Source organism: Primulina huaijiensis, chromosome 13 (assembly GCF_012295235.1).
Source record: "Primulina huaijiensis isolate GDHJ02 chromosome 13, ASM1229523v2, whole genome shotgun sequence".
Lineage (NCBI taxonomy): Eukaryota > Viridiplantae > Streptophyta > Magnoliopsida > Lamiales > Gesneriaceae > Primulina > Primulina huaijiensis.
The window spans coordinates 15,352,769-15,367,880 of record NC_133318.1 but is presented as its reverse complement, the minus strand read 5'-3'; the positions used below and the strand labels follow the sequence as shown (position 1 = coordinate 15,367,880).

The 15,112-nt window shown below is 33.8% G+C and overlaps 1 protein-coding gene and 1 pseudogene across 1 annotated transcript; one reads left to right on the top strand and one right to left on the bottom strand.

The window, feature by feature from the left end:
• Positions 1 to 2,623: 2,623 nt before the first annotated feature.
• On the top strand, positions 2,624 to 5,556 carry LOC140991724 (uncharacterized; annotated as a pseudogene).
• Positions 5,557 to 6,125: 569 nt separating this feature from the next.
• On the bottom strand, positions 6,126 to 11,329 carry LOC140991510 (CRS2-associated factor 1, chloroplastic). Its single transcript, XM_073461487.1, has 6 exons — positions 10,501 to 11,329; positions 9,721 to 9,848; positions 7,998 to 8,223; positions 7,793 to 7,920; positions 6,778 to 7,677; positions 6,126 to 6,461 (listed from the first exon to the last, which is right to left on the bottom strand). The coding sequence occupies exons 1-5, from the start codon at positions 11,294 to 11,296 to the stop codon at positions 6,805 to 6,807; spliced, it is 2,151 nt and encodes a 716-aa protein (XP_073317588.1). The 5' UTR covers positions 11,297 to 11,329; the 3' UTR covers positions 6,126 to 6,461; positions 6,778 to 6,804.
• Between the last annotated feature and the right edge of the window lie 3,783 nt (positions 11,330 to 15,112).

The window sequence follows — 15,112 nt, the reverse complement described above, 5'->3', positions numbered from 1 at the left end:
TTTATAACGCTCGAATATACGATTGTTAGCGAGGGTGCGACGTTGGACGACCAGACGACGAAGAACACAAGTTTTTTCTTCCTTCCTATTTTCGAAAATTATTGTGTGCGTGCTTGATGAATTTCGGCTGATAGGTTGCTGAATTGTGAGGTTTAAAAGACCTAGGAGTCTTATTTATAATTTAATTAACATATTAATGGGCTTTGATTTTGGGCTTGCAAGCTTAAGGGTAATTGGGCCTGCTTAAATTAATTAAATTGGGCCCAATAACACCTATTTATTTAAATAATAAAAGTTTATAAAATAAGTTTCCATAAAATAATATTTTTGATCTTTTAAAACTTCTTGTTTGCCCAAAATCGACTTCTCGGGAAAAATCGAGCTCGACTCGTAAAATAATTCGAACTCCAACATTTTTAGGAAAATTAAATCATTTTTAATTATATTTGGAAGCCTTGCACATTTTTAAAGAAAATTACATATTCTTGTTTTGGTCGTCCCCGGTCTCCTTTCCCCTGCCTGTTATCGAATATTCGAGTAAAAATCCTTAATTTCATATAATCATGTCATATAATCATGCAATCATACATTTAATCATATATTGAACATCATGCTAGCATTTAAAATTAATTAATTAAAACAATTAAGCAATTAAAATAATTTACATGCATGCGATTTACGTAGGTTGGTTTTTTGGACGTTACAGGATCGGTTCAGTTTAAACTAGTCTAGTTCAGTTCAACTAGTTCAGTTTCAGCTGGTTTGCTGAAATCAGCATAGCTGATTTCAGTTTATGCAAAACCAGTAGCTTCATCGTCATTTATCAGCATTTTAAGCTTCGATCCAGACTTTGACTTCTAAATATGATTTGTAGATCATTGTCTTATCTTTCCAACGCATACTGAATTGCATCATTTCAATAATCGAGCTGAGATATATGACCAAAATACCTCAACTGCTCATACCCAATTGATTGTTGTTTTCGTGCAATCAGTTTGATAATTCAGTAATCAGTTAGACCTTGATAACATCCAATTTTGTCCAATATACGTGAAATACGGCTTGTTCCAAATTGAGTTTTCTGATCAGTCAAGTTGGCGGATTGTCATTTGCATCATCCAGCAGAGAGATATCATCAAGAGACCGAAGCTTACCAGAAATTCAGTTTGGCTAATTTCAGTTTCAGTTTGCTTCTTGTGTTTGCAACTTCACACGTGAGTAAATATGTTAAAAATACAATAACAATTTTGTTAACATCAAAATCAAGATTGGGAACATGAAATGTTCCAACACAGAGCTATTGCCAACGACAATGGTGCCCAAGACATCGTATGGTGAGTGAAGGAACATATTTTCAAAATCAGTAGTCACATGATGCGAGGCGCATGTGTCCATTAGCCATTCAGTGGATACATGAGCAGCGGCATGATGAGAAGCTGTGTGAGCCTATGGAGCAGTGTAGGCCAGGCGAGGCTAAGGAGACGGAAGATGTCAATTCCAGGGTAAGTATTGGTAGTAAGTAATTAAGCATCTAGCGGAGTGCAAATGGTGCCACAAAGTTGATAGTGCCCTTGATAGGGGCGAGGGTGAAGGACAGAGGCTAGTGGACGTGGCTGCGAAGAGTTAGGATGACTAGAGTCCCTGCCACGTGGAGCACCTGAGGGCCGAGGATGACCAGGGGGTGCACCGTTGGTTGAACGGCGACTGTAGCGAGAGGTAGCAAAGGCGGTTGACCAAAACAAAATATTCAGTGAACTATTGAAGTTATCAGTGTGATTGATCAGACAAGTACCAAGGACTTTGGGAGAGTTAGAGCTTCAAAACTGAGAAATTTTCCATGAAGCTCATCAAAATAGATTGCAGTGTCGTGGAAGAATTCCTTTTAATTCTCGTCAAGGCCGTTGAGAACCTTGAGAGTGAGATCTTCAGTGTCAACGAAGACGTTCAAGAGCATCCAAAATGGCCTTGATGCCTTACATGAAGTCTGTGATCCTTTGATAGGATTAGAAATCTGGGCCTTAGTTGTAAGATACGACCCCGACTCAAAACAGCATATGTTTTGGTAAGAGTTGTCCATACATCGACGGATGATTTCAACTCAACAATGAACGGGAAGGGGATCAAGGTGGGTGAAGAGGTCGCAAATCCACAATTAACTTCCACTCCACAATCATTTCATTCCTCTCAATTTATTTATCGCCTACAATTTCATAACTAGAGAAACTATTATTATTATTATTTACTTCTTATGTTATGAATTTTTTTAATCGTTATCTTCATCAAATTTTGTAACCACCAAATTTGTAACTCTTCTAGTAGTTAAGATTTTTAAATATATATTTTTCAATTTGATGACACGTAAAGATTAAGACATTAAAAACAACCACAAAAAATCATATGAAACGAGTCTCACACACATCAATAATATTTTTTATTTTAAATGTGAGTCACACCGGTTTCACCAATATAAATCCTTTACAATGTCTTATATAAGACATACTCTTGGTCTTGTTATTTACATTTTCTTTTCTGTCGTCGGAACTTCACTTTCTGCATAAGTTCTATATATTGATTGGAACGTAGTAAATGTAATGCGAATTCAATAGCCTTTCTTTTCCGAAACAAGTTCGATTCTTTCTACTCGACTCTGAATCAGATCGTGTGCAATTTAAGTTTGGAAACTAGATACGGACTAAAGCGTAATTTTTTTAAATGGAAAGATTCCAAATGTCCGGCGCCTTTAAATTAATACATAATGATGGAGATGGATATCATTCATATGAGCGACAATCCACAATCTTTGGATGGCCCAACTCCGGAATTTCTATCTCATCTCCTACAATTTCTTTCAAGCTTTGGGATGGTAGAGCAAAATCTCTGTCTCCCAATTCTCATACTCCCACACCGAGAATGCACACAAATATGTATGTGGAAGGAGACTCAGTTTGTATGTGATGTGCAGGTCCTTTTCTCTTTTCAGAATTCTGAGCGGTTTCCTCTCTACTCAATCTATTCATGGCGCTTATGCTTCTGCCGGTGGACTAATCTGTGAGTAACCAAGATGTAATTGAAAAGGGATGCCCCGTAAAATGCCTATCTTGATTCCTTTTTGCATGAATTTTATGTGTGTGTGTGTGTGTGTAGGTTGGTTGCAAACTCTGGCGTTCTTGGAAGTTATTCACGGGCTATAGGTGACTCAGAAAATTATGGGTTTGTTGTTTGTTTTTCGTAGAACTGTAGTGAATTTGTGTTACTGCAATTTATGCTTTTGGGTTTTAAGGAATTGTTCCGAGTGGTGTGCTGTTTCCTCTGATGCAATGGGGTGGGAGGACTCACTTTTTGCTTGCTGTTGTTCGTCGTATTCACGAGGTTAGTACTCTGGATTCAGCAGTCCTTAGTGTGGAGAATGACTGGCATTTACAATTGATTTTCCAAGTTGAATCTGGCTTGGCCTATCTGTATCTTAAATATTTTACAGTTTGGTAGGTGGTCTGAGATGATCGAGGCACGTGGATGTGTAACATGAGTGATTTAAAAAATAATGCATGTTTAATATGAGTACTTACAAATTGATAGATATTGCATTGTGACTAATTATGTGGTGTTTGGTGTGTAGGATGATCAATCAATATCTTTTCATCCACACCAAATAATTTTCTTTATATCTTTTTTTTTATGCTCATTGAGATTTAATAATTAGTATGGAAATTATGTGGGTTATTTTGAATAAAGTTATTACTTTCTTGAAAGATTATATGAGTTCTTAGTAGCTTATTCTTATATATTAGAATATTTTTAAAATTTGGATGATACCCTTGATTGGATTGCTTAGGAACAAAAATTCAGTCCAAAACAGATTAGAATAGAGGAAGAAGAAGAGTGTTTGCAAAAAGTTCAGTAGCGTTTCTTCGAAAAGATTCGTCACAGTAGTTTTTCTCGGGGGTGGTTCAAATTTTGCCTGAAACTTGTTGAAATATAATCAATCTGTTAATGCAGGTGCAGAATCTACCATCCGTTTCCATAACTTTCTTTGCTTGGAGCTTATCTGAGGTAATCTTATTGGTTTCATTGATGCTTTTATTTGGCATAGTATATTGAGATATATGTAAAAATATAATGTCATTGTGTACTTAGATGATGAGCTTTATATGTAAGTGGCGTCTAATGCAGGGCTTTCAAGGAATTTTTCAGACTCGTAAATCACGTGCTACTGCGAACGCCATTATTATGATATTTGGTGCAATACATAACTCACTTTGATATGGAAATCAATAATTGATGAAAATCTTTCTAATTACCGGCATATTTTTGCCAGAAGTTAATTTCGATTATCTTGTTCCTGCAATCTCCTCATTTGTTTCTCATCATGTTTGCATCAATATATTTCTTTACAATCTTCTACATCAGATAAAATTTTCATTTTTTTTACGGGCTATATGGATGTAGGTGATCAGATATTCACATTATGCGTTGAATTTAACCGGAAGTACTTCAAAGTGGATCACTTTAATGAGGTGAGAGTTTTTCTACTATCCATGATGCTGGAACTTCTGCAAGAAAAAGGTCGAGAAAAGAATCCAAGAAACTCTCCAGATTATAGTGTTGATTCTGATGTCATATTGTTTTTTAGGTACAATGCATTTATTTTCTTGTATCCCATTGGAGTGTTTCCCGGTGAAAGTAAGCCATTACCACTCTAGATTCACATCCACCCATTCCTTCGACTGTATATAGCTACTAGCATTCATTTTTTCCCCTATCAATACTATACCTTTTTTATGTTGATGATACTGTAATCCGTTGCAGTGTGGCTAATGTACGAAGCTCTGCCATTTATAAAAAAGAAAAAGCTCTATGCAGACCACCTCCCATTTAGCTATTATAACTTCGTCGTGGTATGTATTATTTCCTTATACATCAGAACTACTTGGGTTTTTATTCAGCATGTAGGCTTATAGATTTGTCTATTGCCTCAACTTCTTTCAAGGACAGCAATAGACTGCGGTCCAATGAGCTTCAAATAACTACTAATTTCTTACTGGGATATATTCTTTCAAGATTTAAGCTTGCGAAACCTAAAGAAAAGAACATTTCTTTCGCATATTTTTGTAGTTCGGTTCCATAGTTTATCATTTCTATCTCTTGTGCAGTTGCTGCTTTTTTGCTATCCATTTTTGTGGTTGAAACTCTACCTTCATTTATTCAAGCAAAGGCGTTCGAAACTTGGTAAAAGCAAGAGGAAGAATAACTGAAAGTTGGAATTTCGTTCTCCGAAGTGCAAGGTATGGTAAGTCTATAATAGCCAATAGCAGAGAGTATACAGAAAAAAGTCTGAAACAAGTGTGTGCTTTTCTGGATATTCAAGTTATCATTGTTTAGTTTCATAGTTTGTAGTCGAAGGGTCTCGTTTCGATTGCCTCCACCAGCCCTTTGGCTCCATGTTAATAGCAATTCTATTCTTATGATGTATTGAGTTGGGTGATGAGCAGTTCTTCAGCGAACTCAACTCCTTCAGTTGTTTTATTAGTCAAGTTAAACTCGTATCGACCAAGTTGTTAATTTCTAACTGCCATGGAAATTTACATGTATATTAGAGCATACATTTTACGAGTATATTTAGGTAAAAATAAATTATTTTTCTCACTTTAATACGATAAATAAATATAAATTAAATCGTTATAACATAAATTTGGTCCAAAATCAATTGTAAAGATAATAGGAATATATTTCTGACTCTTTAACAGCATAGAGTCATATTTTTACATATTTGAGCCGAGTTCTGATGTGAACACAAATGAGATGATATTTATCTGTTCAATTTTTAATTTTGATGTTTCATTACATCAAAAAATGAATGTCATTTCATTTGTATTTACCTAAGTGTTATGATAATTGTACAACATATCAAATCTGTATATATATATTGTTAAATACAATTTTGATATGTTGTCCACTAATCGTGTACACTACCAATAAGTTAACATTCATCTATTGGATGTACTATTTGGATATGTTTCATCCATCAATTACATAAGTGTCACTTCATTGATGGATACAATGATAACCAGAGTGGATATGAACAATATATATATACACACATTCAACATTTAACGTGGAGAAAACAATAGCAAATATTTCAGTTTTCGTTTGAACAGTAGATTAGAAATTTCAAATGCAAACTGAATCGGTTGGCTCGGAGGATTACATATTTTTTTTAAAAAAAACTAACTTAAAGATGGGAACTGAATCTAGTCATCCACATTATAGCCCAAACTCAATCCCTCAGTAGCCAATAAATGAGCTGCATACATAGAAGAGTGATGATGAAACGAGGATGACGTTGTGCGAATGTGTAGGACCAAAGGAGCATCCTCCTCCTCCGCAAAGGGTGCAGATTGATGTATGTCTGACTCCGCTATCCAACCAAGGTTGTGAGATGAGACGAAAAGCCGCTACAATCCCTTCGTAAACAACATGCATTCCCGCCATATGAGAAGATAAAATATATATTGATAATTTAAGCATCGAACCCGAATCGAAAAATTAAGATTGAAAAATCAAAATTTGAAGAATGTTTAAAATCAAGATCCATAGACCCCCATGGATCAAATGTTCGAGCACACATGATGGGGGGATATTTAAGTTTTCATTCAAGTTTCAATATCAATTTATCCCCCACCCTTTTCAAACATCGATCATGCAACTAACCACAATGATACTAACAGTAAAGAGTTGCCTGTAATATATCAATCGAAAAATATTATATTGTAACTTAACTGATTGCATGGCTGAAGTCGGATCCCATCAAGCTAGCAATTTCGCAAGTTCATCGACTCGCAAGGTTCCCCGAGGAACTATACTGGAATAATCCAATTTAAGATCTTTCATCTTTTCATTTCTCCAATTCTTTCTTTCATTTCTCCTGCCTGATACGGTAATTTCTGTCACCAAAACTCCTGGAGTCTCTCTAGGCTCTGAATTATCACCGCCTTGTTCCTCGACTTTCTCAACCGATACTTTCTTAGGTCGCCGTCTAAAAACAGGCCCTGTTGGAGCATTCTTCCCATAATCAACAGACTTTTGAAAAATAATGTCAGCATCTAAGCTTTGATCATCCAAGATAATCGCCATCCCACTTTCAACAGCTTGATCTCTGAGGAGTAGAACTCCTGCTGTCCAAGGCATGCTTGATATAACCAGATCTTTGGTATTTATTGTGTTATTCAACAGATCATTCGGTTGGGGAACTGCAGATGAGAATTCCAACGCTATTCCACCGTAATTAGTGCCTTCTGGTTTCATTCTTGACTCTGCTAAATCACCAAATAATATTTCCTTTTCGATGCAGGAAGATTCTTCCAAATCTTCAATGCCCTTCTGGGTCGAAACTGGTGGAGAAGCTATATTCGAGACTTCAGAGACATTCTCATTTCCAATTTCAGTCGATTCCTCCTTGCTATAAGTAGCAAATGAGCCTGTGTTGAGATTGTCGACGTTTGCCTCCATCATTAATGCACTCGAAACACTTGATGATCCTAAAGCAGCGCCATCTGCTAGAACTTTCTTTGATCCCTTTGGACAATCTATGGGTTCATTTAGGGATGATATCCATTCTTTGCCTCTCCATACGAGTATATGTTCGTGTTCAAAGGAGATTAGCACACATGGGACAAGATCCTGAGGTTGAAATTATAAGAATTAATAGAGATCTTATCACCCAATTTCTCACTCTTATTAAAACACAGAAAAAGCTTCATTTACTGAAGTCTGGTAGTTGAACAGGTTAGCTTACCTTGAGCTTGGCCCCTACTTTTCGGTAGTCACTTGGGTTCAATCCTTGGCAATTGATTCGCACAAGTTCATAGGCTTCAAATGCTTCACGGATATTATTGACAAGGTCACAATAAACACCATTTTTTGCTGCAAAAGACGAGATTAAAGCCATCTTCATAGTAAATTTGGTCAATAATCAAGTGGTATAAGTATAAATCTATTACCAAGCTTGCATATTGGTGTTAGATCATCCCCCCTATTCCGCATCTCAGTAGCTTCTTCTAAAGTCAAACCTTCAGGAACATGTCGAATCAACCTAGGGTACACTGGGGTGACAGGTTTCCATAACATCAGAGGAAATCGAGGACGAGATCTATAATTGTAGTTTCTTCCACGAAAAAGGTAGATCACACCACCTCTGTTGTATATAATCTTTCCCCCAGTTTTTTCCTGTTGGAAGATTAAAGGAGAATGCAAATCAAATAATAACAAATTGAGTACAAAAGTGATAATTGCCAGGGAAAGTAAATCAGAGATAAAATCAGAAAACACCAGATAGGTTGTGAGTGGAGAAGTCTTTACAATCGATGGTTTATGAAGAAATTTTTTTTTTGGGTAGATTATGAAGAAAATTTTTGGTATGAGAATGTATGGCTAAAGATAGAAACTAAGGCGTCGAAATTTATTGTCCCAAAGAGTATCTCAACTAGATTATGCATGAGTAGAAAATTTGCAAATCAACATTCAGTGCCAAATGTTGAATTCAACTGATCAATTATAACCAAAGATGATAGACATGATACATCGAAACTTACAGATTAAGTGCAGACATTTCTAGCAGTTTTCAAATATTATTACATTGTAGCTAAACGGATATGACAAAGGGAAGAAAATAAAAAAGTGGAGAAATCCTTTGGAATGGAGACATTTCTAACAGTTTTCAAATATCATAAGCAAGGCATGGAGAAATCCTTTGGAATGGCCAACTACATCATCATCACTGGAAAAGTGGTAACTATATGAGAAAGGGAAGAAAATAAAAAAGACTGGCATAGATTGGTTTCTGAGAATAGATACCACATGGATTACTTGAACAAATAAACCAAAAGAAATTGAGGTACACGAATTTAGCGATAATAGAAATACAAACAGATAGATAGATTATGCCTATCGCATCCAGAATGTTGAAAAAGATGTTTTGCAATTCTTCAGCCGATAATGAAAAGGATAATTTTGACCGTGGCATCTTGAAAACTCAGAACTTCTAAATTATATGGAGTTGAGAATTCACAGGGTCAATGTTATATGTTGTACAGATTATAACTAATGAGTTTATGGAATCAAATAAAGAAGCTGAGCAAATTACATGGAAATATACTAACTTCTTTAATATCTAATGTTTAAAAAAGAGTAGGAAAATGCGCGGACGTAATTCAGACATATTAAAAATTATTCCTGGCTAATAGGCAGTCGATAATCATAGTAAGAAACGAATCACGGACTTTGGGAAATCAGCTACCAATATTACATTTTTGAGTAAGTTATGTATCTGCCTCTCCTCTCAGAAGTTGCGAGCATGATGCTGTCCTATAAGGCTATAACCTTCATGTAACGAGTAGTTCCCTCATGCACATGCCCACCAAAATCTGTTATCATAATCGTTTATGTGTTCATGCGCATCAAAATATATGCCTTTAAAACTTCTGCAGTTTATCTATTTTCGGTTTATTGCAGTTAAGATAGATCTTTTAAAAAGACCTAATTCTCAGCTAGGCCATTTTTGGTCATACGCCAAAAATTTGAACAATCCATACCTAGTAACAACAGAATTTGTTTCTAAGAGCCGCATGGCTCACAGTTAGAGTTATTCCAAACGAATCCTACATGTGCACTTCATATGAGAATACATAGAAATCTCATTCCGCAAAAAAGTTTCAACAAACCAACCTCCAACTGTTGGCACACATTGTTCATATCCACAGTGCATACTCCCTTGCATTTTATTTTGCACACCCTTCGACGCTTCCAATGAGCATGGATATTGTCTAACATGTTATGTGTCAGTCCATCTCTCCCTGAAGTGTATGATAGGATGGTAAAAATTAGACACTAAAACCATGTCCTAAAATTATCCACTTTGTCATGATTTGACATCTTGAAACCAGAGTAGAAGAATTCATTATAAAATATACTCCTTGGAAATAGAAACCAAAAGGAAAATCAGTAAATTAAACATACTCATTCAAGTTTAAACCATGTAATAGCATGCAAAATAGTTGCATCAATTATGATCACAGCAATAAAGTCTAAGGATGTTCGAAGTAAAAAAGACTTTTTCACCAGTAGTGGTCGGCTTAATTGGTTTGTACAAGTAGTGTATTATTGAGGCCTTATAAATAAATAATAAACATGAGAGAAGGTAAGAGATACTTGCCACAAAATTGAGAGTATTAGTATTTCTACTACCTTATTCTCCGGGATTGGCATCCTGGAAAGTGCCTAAAATCTTCAAGATTGGTTAGAACTTAACATAGGGTTTATCAGATTTCTTATCCTTTTGAACAACATATCTCTTCAGCTAACAATTATCAAACCATGCTAAAAAACAATCCTCTGGGGCATTTACAATAATGACAAAACTCCAACTACAGCAGATAATTTCACATTAATATACCTCAAATTCCGAAATCACACACAAAAATACCGTGCCATATTGTCAGCATATACCTATATTCAGTTGGCGCTCCGATTTCTTAGCCCCCTGAATGAGCAAATCAATTTCCTCCTTCGTCAAGGGCTCCCCAATTATCTCCTCTCGGGACCTCACGTACTTTGGCCCAGAACCCTGGAGAAACGGCCCCGGCGCCTGCACTGGCTTAACACCCTTCTTATGGGGCGGCGGCAGCTTAAACGAATCAAACTCCGGAAGCTTCTTCTTGCTGGGCGGAAGCGGCTTCCGGCCCATCCACGGCTTAGCCATTGTCTCTGGTCCGAAAGGTGACACCAGTGGTTCCCGCAGCCTCAATGGTTTCACCTTCGGTGTCTCGGTGTAACTGTACTGATACAAAAACGGCGCCTCCGGCATTTCATAAGAAACCCCGTTCTCATCAATTCTGAAATTGGGGCGGCGCTGATAAGTTTGGGGTTCGTTTGCTTTAATGGGCAATTTTATGGGTTTCGAGAGTGGTTCAAAGGCAGGGTGGGTAGGAGGTTTTGAATATTTCGAGGCTTTTCCAGGAATAGATGGAGAAGAAGGGGAGGATGGAGTTCCTGTAGACTTGAAGATAGTGGGTTGGGGATGGGCAGGGTTGTAATTGTGAGCGATGCTGTGGGCAGAGTCGAATCGCTTCCGGAAGCGGAGCTGATCCTCGAGTTCCTTTTGGGTGCGTTCATGGCGTATGAATTTCTCGGCGTTGGCGTTGTTCCACCTGGAGAGGCGGATTTCAGTGGACGGGCGGTGTGGCTGAGGTTGGAGGAGCGGTGGGGAAAACAATGGAAATTGGGTTACAGATTTCACTGCCATTTCCCTTGCCTCATCTACTGGCCGTGCCAGTTAACGAGAAAGATATTTTGGTCAAAGTTATTTTGAAAAAACCTTATAAATTGTTTTTTTTTTTTTTAAAAAAAAAAGAGAAATAAATTTCGTTAAAATAACGGTAAATTTCAAAAAAATACATCTGTGAATGTTTCATTTAAAATTCAGTATCTAGTCATGATTTTTTAGAAATCAGTACCTGACAAATCTATACATTTAGTTTTAACTATCCATAAAACAAACTTTACATTTTTACTCTTTATTATTTAAATAAATATATTATTTTATCCACAAAAATTATATAATTTTTCTCCATTTAAAATATAATTTTAACAAAATATTGTTTCTCAATTATCATGTAATAAAAGTAAATACTTATTTTGACATACAAAATACCTATTATTGGGTTTCAGATATTTGATTTCGCTCTTTGAATACTCCAAATATATAAGAAAATACTATATTTTCGAGCATTCACCATAAATTCATTCATTGTTGGTCTTTTCATGAAAAATGCATTAGGATGACTTATTCATGTCATTTTATTTTTTTTTTAAAAAAACATAGATCATCACTCATCATGAAATAAGATTAAATATTTATTTTGACCAAGAAAATACCTATTTTGGAGTTCCAAATGCTTGATTTTACTCTTTGAATACTCCAAATGTGTAAGAAAATACTGGATCTTCGAGCTATCACAATAAATTCAATAATTGTTGGTATTTTCATTGAAAATGCATTAAGATGACTTATTCATGTCATCTAATTTTTTAAAAAACACAGTTTCTCACTCATTGTTGAATTATAAAAATTACTTATTTTGATCGATAAAATACCTATTTTCGGGTTCCAAACATTTGATTTGGCTATTTGAATACTTCAAATGTGTAAGAAAATACTTAAGTTTCAAGTAATATTAAGTGACTTTTGATTGTGTCATTTGTGAAGTTCAAATATGATACTTAAATTGGTACACAGAGTATCTAATTAGAGTATATAAATACATGATTTTACCCCGTAAATACTCATATCCAATTATTTGATGATGCCAAAATATAATTTGAAGTTAATATTAAGTGACACCGATGATGATATTCGTGAAGCAAAAATGTGATACCTAAATTAATACAAATAATACATAATTCGAGTTCACAAACACTTGATTTTACCTTTTAAATACTCAAATTCGATTGAGTATGTCAAAATATATAATTTGAAGATAATATTGAATATTTTTTGATGATGAGATTTGTGAATAAAAAACGTGCTACCTAAATTGGTACAAATAGTACCTAATTTGATTTCACATATACTTGATTTTACCCTTTTAAGACTCAATTTTTATTATTTTGGCATATAAAAAATATAGTTTCAAGTAATATTCAGTGATTTTTTATATGTCATTTGTGAAGTTAAAATGTGATACCTAAATTAGCACAAAAAATATCTAATTCGAGTCTACCAATACTTTATTTTTCTCCCTAAATGAGAAGTATTTTAATTTGAGTTTGCAAATACTTGATTTCGTAAATGAGATACTCACAATATGTATTAAAATACTGAATATTCGAATAAGCAACGTAAGTTCACTAAATGTTGGTATTTTTATGGAAGATACACTTGGATGACATATTCATCTCATTTAATAATTAAAAAAAACAAATTCTCAATTAAGCATGAAAATTTTAAAGTACTTAGTTTTAATTGAGAAGTACCTAATTTGAGTTTGTAAATACTTGATTTCGTAAATGAGATACTCACAATATGTATTAAAATACTAGATATTCGAATAGGCAACGTAAGTTCACCAAGTATTGATATTTCCATGGAATAAGCATTTGGATGACATATATATTCATATCATTTAATATTTTTTCTGTAAAAGAAAAAACAAATTCTCAACTAAGCATGAAAATTTTAAAGTATTTGTTTTTATTTGAGAAGTACCTAATTTGAGATTGCAAATATTTAATTTGGTATATGAGATACTCATAATATGTAATAGAATACTGAATATTCGAATATGCAACGTAAGCTCACTAAGTGTTTATCTTTCCTTGGAATATGCATTTGGATGACATATTCATCTCATTTAATATTTTTTTTTGTAAAAAAAAAACAAATTCTCAACTAAGTATTGAAATTTTAAAATACTTATTTTTACTTGAGAAGTATCTAATGTGATACCTAAATTAATACAAATAAGGTCTAATACGAGTCCACAAATACTTGATATTACCATTTAAATACTCAAATTTGATTATTTGATGGTGTCAAAATATATAATTTGAAGTCAATATTGAGTTGTCTTTGATGATGAGATCCGTGAAATAAAAATGTGATACCTAAATTGTTACAAGTATTATATAATTAGATTCCACTGATAATTGATTTTACCCTTAAAAACTCAAATTTGATAATAAGTATAATGAAAGAATATTGATGCATATAATGAATTATTACCAATAAATATTATGAAAGAATACTAATGAAGATGATATCAAATGAAATATTGCATTGTCATTTAATGAATACCAACAAGTATTGTGAATGAATATTAATGATATTATAAATTAATACTCATAAGTATAAAGAAAAAAATACTAATAAGTATAATGAATAATTACCAATAAGTATTATGTCAAATAAGTATAATTGTCAAATAAATCATTCAATGAATATCAAAAAGTATTGTCAATTAATATTTATGAGTATTTTATAAATCGTTGATCCAAAAATGGATAGATATGCTTAAAGTGCAAACTTCAAGCTCATTTACGAACTATGTTCATAATGCATCTCTCAATTAGTCCATGATGAATAATGAACTATGTTTATTTATTTAAATGATATGAATAAGTATCCTAATGACTTTTCCATGAAAAGATTTTCGAATATTCAGTATTTTAATGCATATTGTGAGTATCTCATTTACGAAATCAAGTATTTGCAAACTCAAATTAGGTACTTCTCAAGTAAAACTAATTACTTTAAAATTTTCATACTTATTTGAGAATTTTTTTACCAAAAAAATATTAAATAAGATGAATATGTAATCCATGTTTAGTGATCGAGCAAAAATTTCATTGTAAAATTCTTAGTAAAAATTAATAATATTCAATCTCGAAATAATCACTAATTCAACTCAGTGAAATAATTAAATATCTTTAATTATTTATCAATGGTGAATTGCATGTCGTTTTATTAAATCCCATAACTTTCGACCTACTGGAATATGACTATCAACGTGTATTCGACTTCATATTTCTTTGTAAATTGTAAATCAACGGATTATGCAACTCGTTCCTATCACGGGCTGTTCTCTCGAAGAACATTGTCTGGAAATCTTCAAATATTCGCTCTAAGCCTTTTTTTCTCTTTCAAAGCTTTGTAGCTGCTGAAAAGTCCTTGAACATGTCCTCCAAATGCATCTTGGATGTAAACGCAAGCACTTGGTGAATTTATGTTACATATTCGAATATCCAGTATTTTAATACTCATTATTAGTATCTCATTTACCAAATCAAGTATTTTAAAACTGAAATTAGGTATTTCGCAAGTAAAACTAAGTACTTGAAAAAGTTCAATACTTAGTTGCAAATTTTTTTTTTAACAATTAAAAAACTATTAAGTGAAATGAACATGTCATCCAAATGTATCTTGGATGGAAATGCGAGCACTTGGTGAACTTACGTTGCATATTCGAATATCCAGTATTTTAATACTCATTTTGGGTATCTCATTTACCAAATCAAGTATTTTAAAATTGAAATTAGGTATTTCGCAAGTAAAACTAAGTAA

Coding starts and splice junctions, on each gene's coding strand:
- LOC140991510 (XM_073461487.1), bottom strand. CDS start 11,296: ATGGCAGTGAAATCTGTAACCCAATTTCCATTGTTTTCCCCACCGCTC. Junction 8,224..9,720: donor ATGTGTGCCAACAGTTGGAG/GTTGGTTTGTTG, acceptor ATCTTCCAACAG/GAAAAAACTGGGGGAAAGAT. Junction 7,921..7,997: donor AACACCAATATGCAAGCTTG/GTAATAGATTTA, acceptor CGTCTTTTGCAG/CAAAAAATGGTGTTTATTGT.